Source organism: Molothrus ater, chromosome 8 (assembly GCF_012460135.2).
Source record: "Molothrus ater isolate BHLD 08-10-18 breed brown headed cowbird chromosome 8, BPBGC_Mater_1.1, whole genome shotgun sequence".
Classification (NCBI taxonomy): Eukaryota; Metazoa; Chordata; class Aves; order Passeriformes; family Icteridae; genus Molothrus; species Molothrus ater.
In genome coordinates this window covers 25,285,906-25,301,922 of record NC_050485.2, presented here as the reverse complement: position 1 = coordinate 25,301,922, position 16,017 = coordinate 25,285,906, and the positions used below count along the sequence as shown (strand labels likewise).

Below are 16,017 nucleotides of genomic sequence, written 5' to 3'. Positions count from 1 at the left end.
AAAGTCAGCAGTGTCTGAAAATCTGTTTAGGCACTTAACTTTTATTGATTGGGTGAAGTATTAGGTGCTTCAGTGCCTCAACAGTTTTTCCCTTTTTAAGAAATGCAGATAAGAGCACTTTCACACTTCAGAGGAGTGGCCTAACACAAAATGTGTTAAGGCAGTGATATGCTTGGATGTGACAGTGATGAGGTCAGATGAGTTCCTTGCCCAGGTAGGAGGAAGTATGTAAGACTAGAGTGGGTCTTGATTAACAGCTTGCCTTAGAGGCACAATCCAAAGCCAGTGACAAGACTCTTATTAACTTCAGGGAGCTTGGATCAAGCCCATTGATTTGTGCTTATTTCTGCTCTAGTTGCTCTAGTCCAAATTAATGCTGTGCTGTGATATTTCCAAATAGCAACATAAACAAAATCCACTCAAGAAGGTAGTCATAAAAATAGGAAAATCATAATGCTTGAATCACAGTACTGAATCAATAAACATTAAACATAGGAACCTGGCCCCAGAAATTAGTGTGATAAGAAAAAGGAACCAACTGATAAACATCATGATTTTTGGCTTCGGAAGCTGGATAGACTCCTTAGTGAAAGTATCTTATATTTTTATATATTGATATTTTGATTATTAATCCTTTCTGTGTAACTTCTATCATCTCTCAATCTTTATTTTGGAAATCACATCAATTATATGCTTGGAATATTTGAAAGTGTTAAATGAAAACAAAAATGTTTAAAAATTCTCATTTTCATTACTAATTTCTAAAATAAACAGATATAATAGGAGATTCTACCTTTATGCTACAATGGAAACATTACCCTATTTTATGTTAGGGATACAGTGGGGCTGGGTAACTGGTCTGAGATTATTCAGGATCTGAAAGTTCAGGGGTTTTGCAGAACCCCAAACTTTTAAGTCAAAGTCCAAATAGTTATGCTACCAAGGAGCTTTCTAGAGACAGAAAAAAAGATTTTGCAGCTGCTTAATTATGAAAGACATATTCTGTGTAGATTATATGTGTATTTACACCTTCACATACAATAGCTCTTTAGCATCTGGTGTCTCACAGACACCAGATGCTATGCTTCCTTATAATTCCTAGGTAGCAAGTTAAGTTGTGTCTAACTCTCCCTGCCTAAATTAAAGAAGAGAAGGAAATGAAGTGTGCAGTGCTCAAATCCAGACAGGAATTTTTTCTGAGAAATGCCAGGTGTGGATATTTTCATTTCAGGCTTGTCTAAAAACAGATCAGTGTTTGCCATTTGCAAAGCAACTTAGGAAAAAATAAAATAAAAATGCTAATGATTCAAGCCTTTAATACCTTTCAAAGGCAAATATTCTTTAAAATTGTTCATGTTTTTCAGTCATTATGCTTTATTCCCATTCCTTAGGGTTATTACTCTGTTGCTTGCTGAAATACTGGAACAATGTCTATTTACTGCTCAGACCTGTATATTCCCTCATGCAGAGACACATGAAAGGAGTACCTCATTATTGCCACTGGTTCATCAGCAATGCAGACCAATTAATACCACAGCTAATGGGGTGAAGTAGCTACTACAACTCTCAGTCGTGTATCTTTTGTCACTCCTAAACTAGCACTCCTGGACAAAGCTAGAAAGCAAATTTACTATGCAGAGATTATTTTTGATACACTACCAAATCTATAATTCAAAGCACCGTAGAAACTGGAGGTGGAAAGAACCCAGCACGTTATCAAATGTGTTCTCATGCCAAAGCAAGACTGCTTGTTGCAGACAGCCAGGTAATATTTTAGGCAGTCAAGCTGCCTTCTCTGAAATTTCTGCCAGAATCTAACAAAACCCACCATTAGAGATCAGCCTCTCTCCTCTCTCTGTGTTTTGGGTTTCTTTTCTTAACACCTGACTTTTTGTTTGCCATTCCAATAGATCATTCTTGAAAACCCTAGCAGTCCACTGTGCCTGCCTGGTAATTTTTGTGCTCTAGTGTTAAAAATTTCAGGTTTAATTTTTCAAATAAGCTACAGCTTCATTTAGGTCTGGTTTAACTAGTGGTAAAGTCATTCTGCCTATTTGATCATATGTTATGTGTTTATATACATAGCTGAAACATGCTGTTTTCATTACTGAAAAATTTGCTATAGTAGTTTTGACATTACATTGAAGCATTTTGTAATGGTCAATATATATAATAAGCTTCTCTGAAGTTCCTAGCTGCTTGCTTCATTTTCCATCTGACTTCTCTTAACCACTGTATTTTCACTCTCCCTTCCATATAGATTATGCTGCTGACTGATCCAGAAGTTGAAAGCAGCTTATTAATCAGTTCTGATGAAGGAGCCACCTATCAAAAATACCGTCTGAACTTCTACATCCACAGTCTGCTCTTCCATCCCAAACAGGAGGATTGGATCTTAGCCTACAGCCAAGATCAGAAGGTAAGAGTCGTGGCTTGGTTTGCTTGGGGAGAACCCAGAGCTCCCCCATCTCTCTGTGCAACTGCTGCAGAGCATTCAGGACAGTCTTCGGGGTGACCCCAGGACAGTCTCTGGAAATTCCAGTTCGGTATTTCCAAGCAGGAAACATTGACCAAGCCTCAATGTAAAGGTCAAAGTAAAGGACGTGGGCATCTGCTGTGTTCCTGGGGCCTAGCCCTCTATTACTGATCTGGCAGTCTGTGTTTATTCATCCATCCTTTTGGCAATATTGTGTGACAGGCAATGGGCAGAGAAGACAGCTAGGATCCTTCACGAACCTCTAATGAGGTTTTTGGCCTCTTACTCGACAATTCTTTTGCTCCAGTTTAGTATCAGCTCCAAGAACAGTATAAGACACTCCTTGTTCCTCTCTGGTTGGCGTATTTTCAAGTCGTTTTTGATTTTCTAAGAGGAAAAGTAGCACTGAATCAATTTCCTTTGAAGTCCAGTTCCCTCAGTATGGGTAATCCATCAGCCAAATAAATATGCTGTGAGATTTGCCTTCATTTTTTGCTGCCCAACCTAACACAACAACACAGGACTTTTTTGTGGAGAACTCATTGTTGGAAGTTTTTGAGAATCAGACACATCAATACAAGTCAGTTTTCTTACGGCAAAGGATTTGATAGACCTCAATCTGTTTAGTTCAACAAAAAAGCAGATTGAAGGAAAACTATATTGTTGCACATAAATGTTTCTATGGGGGAAGACAAATCATAGGAGAAACCATTTTCAATTTAGTGATAAAAACTTCTAACAAAAATTGATGGTTAGGAGTCAGTGGCAGATAAACTCAGCTGTAAAGTAACTAGCCTTTGGAGCAAACTGCTCAGAGAAATTGCTGATTTCACATCCTGACGTTTTAAAGTTTTATGAATAAACCTGGAAAAAGACCAAAAGAGTTTGTTGAGCTCCCAGCAAGGGTAAAAGAGTGAAATACCTTGACATTTAGCATATAGGCCTTTACACAAAGTAATTTAGTGGTCTCCTTTTTGTTTTGTGTATGATATAAGAATAGAATCTGTGAATATAATTGATAAGCTAACTATTGGCTGAATTGTTCAGGTTACACATTAATGTAAGGATCAACATAAAAGTTTGAAATCTGTGATATTTTCTATCTGTGTAGTTAAATTAATTGTAAAATAATTAAACTACTAATTTTCATTTTGCATAAATTAGGCTTGGTATTACAGTAAGCCTGAGAAAACAAAGGCATAAGGAAACTGAGCAAGTAGGTAAGGTTGCAAAATGATCGTATTGAAATTTTTGGAATATTTTCTTCCTTCACTTTACACTCAAACCCAGAATCCTTCCAGGACTGTAGCTTAATACCCTTTGCAACTGAGAAATGCATCTTGCCTACTAATTCTTTCTGTACAGTCAGTTGCATGCATTACTTTTCACTCACCTCTCTCACAGCATTTTGTAGAGTGTGCTATAGTTATACTCATTTCAGAGGAATGTGCAGATTAAATTATTTCTCTGTGTTCAGTGTGTAATTAGACAAGGCCAAAATGTTTCTTTCCCTTGTAGCTGCTGAGTTCTCTGGACTGATATGAAACAGACAGAAGCTGGTCTCTGATGTCTTTTTAGGACCATTGGAATGAAACTTACAGTGTTTAATAACAGGAAATTTATTACATGAAAATCAATGAAACTTTCAGAGGGAGCTTTGTCAAATAAAAGTAGCATATAGTAGAAAATTCATTTCAATTGCTAGGGTATTCAGTCTGGTCAGGAAATAGTTCTGAATTAGAGACCATACAGCTAAGGCTTATTTAATTTATGATTGCTGGCTACCAAGCAGTATATCATCACTACTTCATAGGAAATGCCCACTCTTCCACAGAATCCTTAAAGACAATCTGGATATAAGAACACAGGGTCTGTTTGTGTGTTAACATGAATTTATGGGGGTGGTGTTGGAGTTGTGTGTATGGGATGTGTGTGAGGTGTTTGGGGAGAAAGGATGTAGGCTGTATTATAAAATTTTTTTGTTATGGAATTGATTAGCAAATTGAATAACTGTTGGTAATTCAATACTGTAGTTACAAGACAAAAATCAGGTAGCACAAAGTCTGTAGATCTGTACCAATTAAGTTCAAAATAGAATTTTAAAAGTACACTGAATGGGTATGAGTCACAGACCTGGTTTCTACTTTAAAGCCTAATGAACACATTTTCTGACTTCGACAAGCTTTGCCCAAGAACTGTAGAGGGTAACCAGCAGGCAGAGAGCATTAATCAGCTTGGACTAAATTAAATGTAACTCGAACTAAGGGTCAAGTTCAGCCTATGGCTAAGTGTAAATGACTCCCATTGGTTTCATGTTTGTGTATCCAAAGGCAGAATTTTCTCAGAGTAATTAAGAAGTCCTGCAGGTATTTAGATAATTGCAATGGGAGCTGAGGGGTGCTTTGCAACAAATGACACTGCTGTTAGCTGTTTCCTGATCCTGTGCTAAGGCTGTATTTAAGGGAAGAGAGTCCATTACTCCTTGGATTCCAGGCACTGTGTACATACTGACTTGAGAGTCACTCAAGGAGGCAAGGGAAACATATCTGCATGGTCAGGAATTTACATTTTGGTGCCACTAACTTGGATGCTGCTGACTGAAGAGGTTGTGAGGGTTTTCTTGATGACGACTTGGAAGAGTAAATTGTATTTTGACCAGTTAGGATTGGTGCAGTCATTTAATTTTGCTGTTGACAAGAGGGAGGTGATAATCAACTAGAAAACACTTTTACATCCTTCTAGGGAGCCATTTGATTGTTGTCATCCATTTGCATTGTGTCCTTGCAGCAAATCGGATGGGGAAAATGAGGTGGTGAATAGAGCAAGAGCTGGAGAGGCAGGAATCACATTGGATCTGGACTGTTTTGGTTCTCAGGAGTTGTCCATCCAATTAAGGATTGATGAGGGCAAAGCCAGCAGTGGAGGAGGCTTCTCATTACTAAGTTGTAATAAACAGTAAGTGGGTCACACAGAATCATCCCTCAATCTCTTCACAGCCCACTGAATCTATCACTATGATCAGACCTTTTCTTGTTTATTTGAATAGGGGTTTACTCAATGGCAGGGAAATCTGTTTTAGCTGAAGTAATTTTATGTCCCAGTTTCTTGGGTTTTGATTGTGAGTGAATGTGGTTAATTACTGGGGTTCAGCTGATGAACAATAACTCATTAAGCTTCAGTGGCCTAGCTGCTTTTGTTCACATATCTTTCTCCTGTCTCTGCCTTGGGCAGTGGACTTGAATTACCACTGCTGATAGACCAGTCCCTAATTCAGTCATGGCTTTTTCCTGCCAGTATTGAGAAAAAAAAAGAGCAGCAAACCATCTGCTGCCTGCACTAATTGCTTCATGATTGCATTAATTGTTCTGGCTGAAAGTACAGTTGTTACTTGGCTGATTCTTACCACATAATTGCAGAACTACTGCATGCTTTTCCATTTTCTGCATAAAGGAGTTACAAATCAGAAGGAAACTCCAGACACAGTAAAGCAGTGCTTGTGAGGCAAAGGCTTTTTGGAGGTCTTGTATATGTAAGCTCTCATGAGTTTAATCAGCTTGCTTGTAGAATGAAGGGCTGTATTTTATGGGAGTATTACTTATGTATTACTGTGTAATCTTCAAAAGTGGTTTGCTGTGTAATCAGACCGTGGAATATAAGAGCCTCTAGTTCTTGTGGAGACATCTTCTGCTATTCAGATGGGTCAGGCACACAGAGGAGTGGTTAGTAATCAGCCAGGAATAACATAGCTATTTGGAGAGATGAAATAAAGATGAAATTGGGAAACACAAGTCAGACAGGCAAAATGCAGAGTTGTAATTGCCCAGCTCGGGAATAAATGCACAAAGGCACTCAAGTACTGAAAGGCAGCAACAGAGGCTGAAAAGCAGGTTTAAAACTGAGTTATTGTTGTTGCTTCTTCACTCCCATTTTAAAGTAACTCTTGAAAAGCAAAGGCACCCCAAATTAAAGGAGCCCTGTTAGCATAGCACTAGTAAATGAAGAGGTTTATATTTTGGGGTTTTTTTCTTTCTTTATTCATTTTGGTCTTTTCCAAATGACTGGTTCCATCTGCCTACCTTTATTTACTGTGTGTATCATGCTGAAGATGAATATTAGGGACTGATACTTGTCTGTATTTCTAAAGTGTTGAAATTTGGCAAATCAGAATACTGATACTTTTGGGACAGCATGTCTTCTGACATCAAACCATATCATCTTCTTCATTTTTCTACATTAAAGGATGTCCACTCCTCATGCATGTAAGTGGAAAAGAAAGGTATTCTTATATCTGGGATGACAGGGAAACCACTTAGAGAAGAGATACAGATTCATATGGCCACAGGATGTCTGTGAGAGAGCAGGCCAACACTTAAAAGTACCTTCAGCCCCATCTATCCCTGTGTTTTGGTCTAATACTTGTGTCTGACAGTAGAGTATCTGCAATAGGTGCAGCCAGAATTCACTCTTCAAGATGTGATGGGCTACTCTGATTGCACTCTGTAATTTTAAAACCTTTCATTCCACTGCATTAGGATCTTTTTAGGGGGTATCTGCTTGGAAAAGGATCACACACAGAACCTCTAGGAGTTCCTTTCAACATAAATTATTCTTTTTCTATTTACACACTCTCCGTTTCAATGGTAACAGTAATTTCTTACTTAGAATCAAGAAGGGACAATGAAATCTAGATTAATTTTCTCAGAAATTGCATCATAGGTAAAAAAACAAAAGAAAAAAAAAAAACCAAACCAAACAAACCAAGTGAACCAACAAAACAACAACAAACAAAAACTACTGAAACAAACAAACAACCCCCCCCCCAAAAAAAAACCCAAAAAAACCAAAAAATCCCATCCCAAAACCCAACAAAAAACCCCAAAAACCTGTTACCATCGAGTGACCTCCTTTTGGTATGGTGTTTTGTTTTTTTCTTTTGCTACACTGCTGACAGCAGTAGTGACAACAATTCAGAGGACTATTCACTTGGGCTAATGTTAGCTGAGGGAGGCTAATCCCATCTAAAATTAATGGAGAGGAAAAAAAGCTTCTCTAGAGTGGTAAGCATTAGCCACTTTGAATCATCCTCTGGAAAAGTCTATCTCTTTTGACAGACTGTGGACACAACCAGGGAGCTAGTTTGCATAAAGCTAACATTAGCCTGTGTGAATAACTCCCCCTTTCCCTGTGGCACCACTCCTGCAACAGTCTGCACTTTTTGTGTTAATATTTGGGGCACCACCAATAATCCAAGCCAGTTTTTCAGCAGACCTGGTACTCTTTGATGCACATGGTTGAAGATGGAAAGAGTTACAAGTAATTTCCATATTAAAAGTTGTTTGCCCCAGCTTTTGCAGCGTTGCACTTCCTGCTTGATCTTAGATATCTCTTCTGGGTTATCAGCACTTGTGTCAGGGATGCATAGAGCTTTCCTCAGGAAAGAAAGCCTTGTGACTGCTGCTCCCTGTTTTTAAAGCATTCCATGTGGTTGTGTTTTTAAGCACGTGATGCACACAAATCCCCTCATGTGTAGCTAGGGCTGTGTGTGAGGACTGGAAGCACAGATACCTGTTAGGCATCATGGGTGACAACACATCTTGCACACAACCCTTTGCAAATATCCCTTGCTGTCTCTAAGCAAATTGAAAAGCCAGCATTCTGAAAATAAGCAAGAAAGGGACATCAAAAGAAGAATAATGATGCCAGGTGGTATCTTCTTTTTTTCCCCCTTTCCTTTTTAAATTGGCCATAAGCCAGTGTAGAAAGTGTACTGAAAAATATAGTTTCCTAGAGTACCCATCTGTCTTCTACAGACCTCACTAAGCATAACGTGCTGGGGTAACAATTTAAAATAAAGAATGGAATTAAAAGTGATAGGAATCTCTAATGTTGTTTCCTACACTAATAATAAAGACAAAAAAAAAAATAATATAATCAACTAGCAGAGCCCAGTGGAAGTTAGATTTCTGGGCCAGGAGTGTGATCAGTGAATCAGAAGGAAAGACTTTCAAGCAGTAATCACTGTGCTCTTCACCACTGACTCACTCATCTTTAGGCAAATCAATATATCCTTGCTTATCCATCTGTATAAACATCAGCCCTCTGTACCCTTAGAGGACTTGTTCTTTTTCTGGTTTTGGATCCTGGATACATACATACTTTAGTTAAGGGTAGATCTGTTACTTCTCTGCAAGATTTTCTGTGTTCTATATAACTCCACTTTTCCTACTTCTATGAAAAAAAAAGACTTTTTCCATTCCATCAGAGTTGGATGGTTCACTGGATTAGGAATAAAGACAAGTACTCCATTTTGCTGGGTGTGCTGCTGAACTCTGTGGTGTTAAGCAGCTTCTGTACATGAGTCACCTCTGTCTTCTCTTTCTCTGTCTCTGTCATTTGGTTGAGTGTAATCTCCAAAATGTCTCCAGTTTCTTATTATACAAAGTGCCTGTCAACACTACATTCACTCGAAGCCGTAGGTTTTAATCTAATGCAAATGATGAACAATAATTTATTTTTAAATTTAAAGCTGTGCATGTGTGCATGAAAATTCTGACACTTTGCCCTAAATTCTCCTGTAGTAAGCCTTTTCTCTTCTGTTCTCATTCAAATACGGTGCACTTTTTAAACAAAAATGTGCTTATTTATTGCAGTTATCTAAGCAATTATGAATCTACTTAGTAAATTTACAACACAGCAGAAAGCAACTGCTGGGTACCCTGTTGCCTGTAACAGAGATAGTATTTCTTAGTAGAGAAGGGATTTAACCTTGAGGACAACATATTAAGTGGAGCGGTAAATTCATCATCCCTTGGACTTGAGATTGGGTGTCTTTCCAAATGATACAATCTAGTTCAGCCATCAGTTGTTGGCCTGAATAATTCTCTCTACTGCTTGAGTTACTGGTAAAGATGGTGCAGCATCTGTTGGGAGGAGAACACACTGATGATGTTAGAGGCTCCTTCTGTCTTTAAAATATATATGCCAGTCGAGTCCTTTAAATACCTCCTGGTAAAAAATGTGTTTCCTGTTGCTTTTTTAGCATGTGAGCTGAATGAAATGGGGACATCATCCTAATGCAGTTGCTTGCAAACTGCCACAAAATCAGAATACTGGCTGATGTGGCTCATAGCTGACAGTCTGTGAGGAGTTATTGAGGGACAGGTGGGAAGAAAGCTGAGGGTCATCTTCAGGATGCTTTGATGTGCTGAAGATTCACAAAAGCAATTGTTGTGTTAGGACCAAACCAAACATCTCTGCATGGCAGTAGCATGTGGTTCATCAGCAAAAGCAGCTGCAGAGCTATAGCCATCACTGGTGTTTGAATGGGCTGTGAAGCAGGTATCTGACAGCTTTATCACTCTGATGTGTTTCCATCAGCATTCAATAAGCACCAATTATTGGGTAACCTTATTGATGGTTCTGCGTGTGTGATTAATGCATTGCCTGCAACTTAAAATGTTCAAAGTCTATGCAGCATCCTGTGAACTTTATTGCTTCAAGGATATTTAAGCTTCTTAACAGTGGAACTTAGAAATAGATCAGAGATCAGGGAAGTAAATGAGTATCAGCCCTGTAGCACATTTCTGTATGTTTTATTTTAGGAAAGAAATATCATGCATGATTTCAGGTTCTTTTTTATACAAAACATACTGTTCTTTTAAATGCAGTTTAGAAGAGAAGAACCCAGTCCATTGTCTGATTCAGGGAATAGCAGCATGCCTCCCAACCTTTGGCTGCTCTGAAGAAGAAATATCCTGTGCAGCAATTTCTTTAAATGCAGTGTACTTTGTTTGATACCCAAGTAAGCTTCACTGGATGCATGTGGGGAGCATGTGTCCATCCAAATCCCTGTTCATTCAATTTCATTCCTATTTTGAGATGTCTCTTTTGCCACTCCAGAAACTTCTCTCCCACTGTGATAATTTTTCACCCAACAGATAGAGTCAGGGGCAGAGGGGTGTAAAAGACCATGCCTATATAAACATGTTCAATCTGAAGTCCTTCTCTGATGCACTAACCCCTTTTCTTCTGCAGACTGTATAAAAAGCAAAAGAAATGCAAGAGAGATTTAAATTGGAGAAGTGCATCACCAAATTGCAGCAATCCACATGATGCCTTCCCTACTGCTCTTTGCTTTCCTGAAATTTTAGATCAGTTCAAAATATGGTGTTTCACAGTTTAATAATACTTGAAAAATGCTCTTATGAACAATGAGAATGATGACTGAAACCTTTTAGAAAACTAGAATTTCTTCAAATGCACCTGCATTTTTAGTAATAGTAAAAGTAGTAGTGGTACAGTACAATTTATCAGCAATATAAAATTTAATCTGCATAAATGAATGAGAAGAAGGACTTGCTGGCATGTATTTCAAATAGTGTTGTTGCATCTTCAGAAAAAAAATTATCTTTATCCAGTTGGACACTGTTATGTTTATAGTTAAAGCTAAACTGCTTTTGGGATGTTGCATTCCCTGGGGAATTTGAAATTTGAGGAAAAGAAAGATCTCTCAAAATATTTATATGGTTCACCAATGTGTGGCTAAGGTGCACTGGTGTTTGGAGGATTTTTGTATGTGAATAAATGGTGTGTGAAGGGGTAAGGGGGAAACAGCATGAATAACATTAATCATCTCATAGAAACACAAGGAAGTGTAAGAGTCAGGAAGTCAGCATAGGTGAAGAAAGTACCAGGAGCTGTGACTAGTAGAAACCTTCTCATGGAATTAGAGGTGAATTTGAATCAAACCCAGTGCTTTCAAAGCTGTTCTGAGCTAGTTTTCCATTTGCATCTGGGTTTTTTTCGGTCAATAATGTAGTGTAGATTGATATTTTTTGCTCTGATTTGTGTCCAGGGAGAATGAGTTGAGAGTGCACAGAAACTGGAGATGAGAGAAAGAGCCTTTTTGTTTTTGAACCTTAGACCAAAATTGGTAAACCCAGTCAACTCAGACTCCATGCTGTATTCCATTATAAAATGTTTAGGGGAAATCTCTAAAGTAAAAGAGAAATAATAGGAACTACTGATTTTCTCAAAGTATTTCCCTAATGTCACTTCCAACACACAATTTAAATCACCCTTTATTTAGCCAGGTTTTGAATTTCTATGTGCATATTTTTTCTTACATGAGATTAAATCATTGTCTAAAATTTAATATCCTCGTCAGCATAGGAAGCACATGGAACTGCCACATGATTCAAAATCTGTATGTGGAGGAGCATCAGAATCAAATATTTATTCCAATTATTTTAAATGCTGAATGATGAAACATCATGGACACTCAGGGTCAGTTGTATCTGCATCAATCTGTAAAGGCACTAAAGTGAAGATGGAGGCACAAGACATTTCTCACATAACAGCTTTGGCTAGGAAAAGTAATCTGTTGAAAACATTAAGGGTGGATGGTAGGTCTTGACTGGCATAATGACCCTTTAGATGGTGTTATATCAGAATGGGTGGGTCAAATAAAACTCAGTTATTCTTAATGGAAAATTTTGGAAACAAAACACGTTTTCTCCTTATATTTTATAGAATTTACTTGGGTTTTTTATACTGTGAAATGCAAAATAAAAAATTAGTCAAGTCTGAAGTTGGTGCTGGAAAGATTGGGAAATGAGAAGGGGAAAAGAATAATACATGGCAACTGTATGCTGCTGTTACCTGGATATCCCAGAGCATTTCAAGGTGAAGCTTACACTATCCCTATAAAATACATACCCAAGAGCAGCTCTTGGGCTTCTCATACAGGCTGGGAAACAAAAAAGAGGGAGGGGGAGTATCATATCATGCCTGGTGTAGATAAGGAAAGAAGTTCAGTTGTCAGATGTCAGCTTTCCCTACTCCCAGAGACAGTGGGGTCATGTTGTGAGAGGGCTGGGGAATTGTCTCACCATTCAAAGGGTTTATTTGAATCCCTGCTCAGCCTCAGAAGGTGTTTGTAACCTCAGAACAGCCTTTTCTTTTCTTTTCCTTTGCATTTCTTTTCTCTTATATAAATGAGGTGGTAGGTGGTAGGTTTCTACTTCACGGAATATTAAGATTTAAAAAAGCAAAACAAAGCAAACCCAGACTATTTAATGGTTGTTACACAATCTGCATATTACACAGAAAAATAAATGTAGAGGAGAAGAAGCAAGAAGAGAATTATTCCCTGATGAACAAGAGTCAAATCTGAGAGATCAATACAAGATTTGTACTTCATAACAGTTTTGTCTCCATGAAAACAGAAATGTCAGCTTGGCCCTCAGATGAAAACATACAATAAAATTGTAATAGGTTCGTTTTCTATCTGTGCTTGAAAAATAAGTGCAGCAAAAAACATTCTCTGACTTCATTCTAATAATGCAAATTGTCATCAGACAGCAGTGCTTGCCAAAGAAAACAAAATGTCATCTTTGAAGGGACTGCATGCACAAGGCTATCACAAGAAGTCCCAGGAGAGAGAGGGATTTTGTAACAAGAGCAAAATGCCATGCTGGGTTTAAAAAATATCCATTCAAACACTACAGTTGCTAAAAGGGGAAAAATAATCCCAGCTGGATCATAACCGATACTTGACAGAAACATAGCCTTCAAAGACTTCTTTTTTTCCAGTACAACTGAATTAACTAGGTTTAAAAATTAATGATACTTAGAATAAAATATCTAAAAAAATCCTTACTGTAATTTTTTTGGGGGGGAGGTGGGGTGGTCATCCATAAGGTGGGGAATTCCCTCTTTGCTAAAGATATATTAGTGCTTCTTGTGCTGCTGTGAGTCAGTAAAGGCCAAAGCTGGTGCTGAGATAATGGCAGAGGATGAAAACCCTTCTTATGTCTGGTTATAAAAGTGTCTTATCAAAGACAATGAGAGCTTTGGATATGGGCTCCCAGGGAGCTGATGTTTCCCTTTGAGAGCTGTTGCCTTTTCTCACATGCTGACTCCAGCTCACTGGGCACTGGCTTCTAATTTAAACAGTCCAGCCCTGACAGTAGAATTGCTGGATCCATTTCCTACCTTTGAAACAGACTTAGCAACTGTTGCATTTCTCCAAATTTTTGCCTGAATCATGTGCCCTGAATCTCAGGGCACAGATCAGGAGAAAGCAGGGCTGTCTGGGTGCTCTGCAGCATCACAGCCTCTGTTCTCGTGGGGGAGTTGAAGGATGCTCCAGGCAAAGACCCCTCTGGAGGAAGAGCTGTGCTAGAGGAGCCAGAGGCAAGCTGTGGCACCAGGGCTGTCAAGCAGTGGGACTGCAGGAGGGGAGGAAGGTTCTACACCAGCACAGAGAAAGAGGGAGGGGGAGTATCACATCAGGCTGTGATTAATTCATTCTGAGCACCGTTACTGTCACCAGCAAATTCAGAGAGGGAATAACCTGCTTATTAGGGAATAACAACTTACTAGTTGTGTTCAGGGAAACCAAAGAGGAGTAAGAGTGAGAGATAAAAAGTGGGAAAGCAAGATTCAATAAAATGACTTCAGCTGTGGGAACATCAGTGTCCCTGGAAAGCTTGCATCCTGTTTATCCCTGGTCTGGAAATACAGAGGTATTTGCTGAGTTTGGATTGTTCCCTGTTCTTAATTAAAGGATCAGATGAGCTTTATTGAAACTTAAATTACTGTATGTCAAAGACAGTACTTGGCACAGAAGAAACTACCATGAAAAGAAAAACTTTGACATCAGCGAGATAATAGATAATAGCAATTGTTGTCATGTTTATATTTGCTGCAATTATAAAAAAAGGTCTAGAAATGGATTTTGAGTATGAGGGAGGGAAAATGCTTCCTGTAGTGGTAAAGTTCTTGAATAGAGGACCTTAAATCACTCAAAAAGTGGTTGTTCAATGTTCTAAAAGATTTTATATAATTTCCAAAAAGAAAGGTGTTCCTTTGTTATAGTTAGTGTTTCCTAAAGTTTCAAATAAAAATGGATCTATAATCTTCTACTTAAGGAAAAATAAGACTCACTGAAATTTTAAAATTGGATGCTCTTCTAGCCACAGAACTAAACTGTTGTTCCTTCTTCTTACTCTTGTTATCTTCTGTCCCCTCCACCTTCTTCCCTCTCTCTTCTTTGACAGTGTTCAAGAGAAGGGGAGAGGAAAGAGGTGAATTTTTAGCTTTAATATTTCAAATAAATTTTAATATATGCCAGTCTACTCTTTACTTAAAAGCTATTTCAATTAGTTTCTCCATGTTCTTAAAAGTTTTTAACATAGGAAAGGTATGGATATTGGAATCAATATCCAAATAAGTAGATCTCAATTTTTTTTTATATCCCAGTCTCATAATTCTTAAAATACATTCAAATCATCTTTTTGATGAACACAAAGCTTTTAATTCATCATTTTTTCTTCGAGTAATCTCAAAGACATCTGTCTTTCCTACCAATCCACAGCCACTTCATGTTCCAAAAAAATTTGGCATAAAGATTCAGATCATCTGCATTTTATGCAAAATCCTTTAAGAGATGTCATGAAAAGAGAGATAATAGTTCAAAAAACAATGTCCAACATCTGCCTTGCCAGAAAAGGGGACTGACCAAGTCTACCAAGCAAAGAAAGGAAGGGAAACAGGATGAATCTGCAAGAAAAGTGTGGGGCTGACTGCCTCTCAGTCGTTCCACATGATAAACTTGAAGCTAAATTAAGTAAAAGAAATAACAGAACCCAAGTGATCCTTCCCTCTACTGGCCTTCTGAGAATTACTTAATGGCAGCACTTAGGGAGAGCAGCTGTTGGTAAGTGCTCTGTAATAGTAATATTTGTATATCATTCCACAAAGATATGACAGAGGATTTATAATACCTGTAACGTGCCTTTTTTGCTGACCTTTCTCAGGCTGGTTTGGTATTTCTCATTGGAAGATTTCCTGAAATGATTGATGTATTTGGATATTGTTTGCGTAACCACACAAGGAGAAGGTGTCACGTTGTTGGCAGGAGAAGGACAAGAGCAGAGGGAGGATCACACACTATTTCTTTGGAACAAATAACTTGTTCTGTTTCAACTCATCCAGTCCTGCAAGGGAGGTCCAGACATGTTAGAACATTTTTTGGTGCCAGATTGACAAAACTTCCTAAGGATGGCACTGAAAATGGAAAAACAATGTTCTTTGGAACGTAATATTGAGGAAGGCAACTGGATGATGAATTTTCATTCAGGGCAGGTTGCTGGGTTTACCTATAAAGTGATCCCTCAGGTAATACCAGTTGTGTCCCATATCACACATCCCAGTATTCTCTATGCCAATAAAAGGTACCACAGATATGTTTCAGCTCTCCCAGGTGTGTCTCTTCAACACTGAGACGAATAGAAGTCCAAGTCACTGTCTCAAAAGTGGTAAAGGGTTTTTCAGGTTAATTTCTCTGGCATCTTTGTGTTTCACTGTGATTCATGACTGTTTGTTTTGTCCACAGTTATTCAGTTCTGTGGAGTTTGGCAGAAGATGGCTGCTTCTTCATGAGGGAGTTACACCCAACAGGTTCTACTGGTAAGAGCAAAATCCTCTTCCTGATTCCCTTGACACAACTTCCCCACACACGCAGAGGTGCTGGAATG

General features: G+C 38.4%; 1 protein-coding gene across 3 annotated transcripts in view; it reads left to right on the top strand.

Annotated features, from left to right (window-relative positions):
• Positions 1 to 16,017, top strand: part of SORCS1 (sortilin related VPS10 domain containing receptor 1) — a 257,487-nt gene that overhangs the window by 152,717 nt on the left and 88,753 nt on the right. For all 3 annotated transcript variants that reach the window (XM_054515529.1, XM_036385254.2, XM_036385255.2), the window contains exons 4-5: positions 2,261 to 2,419; positions 15,876 to 15,949. In XM_054515529.1, coding sequence (XP_054371504.1) covers positions 2,261 to 2,419; positions 15,876 to 15,949 — 233 coding nt within the window. The remainder of the gene's footprint in view (positions 1 to 2,260; positions 2,420 to 15,875; positions 15,950 to 16,017) is intronic.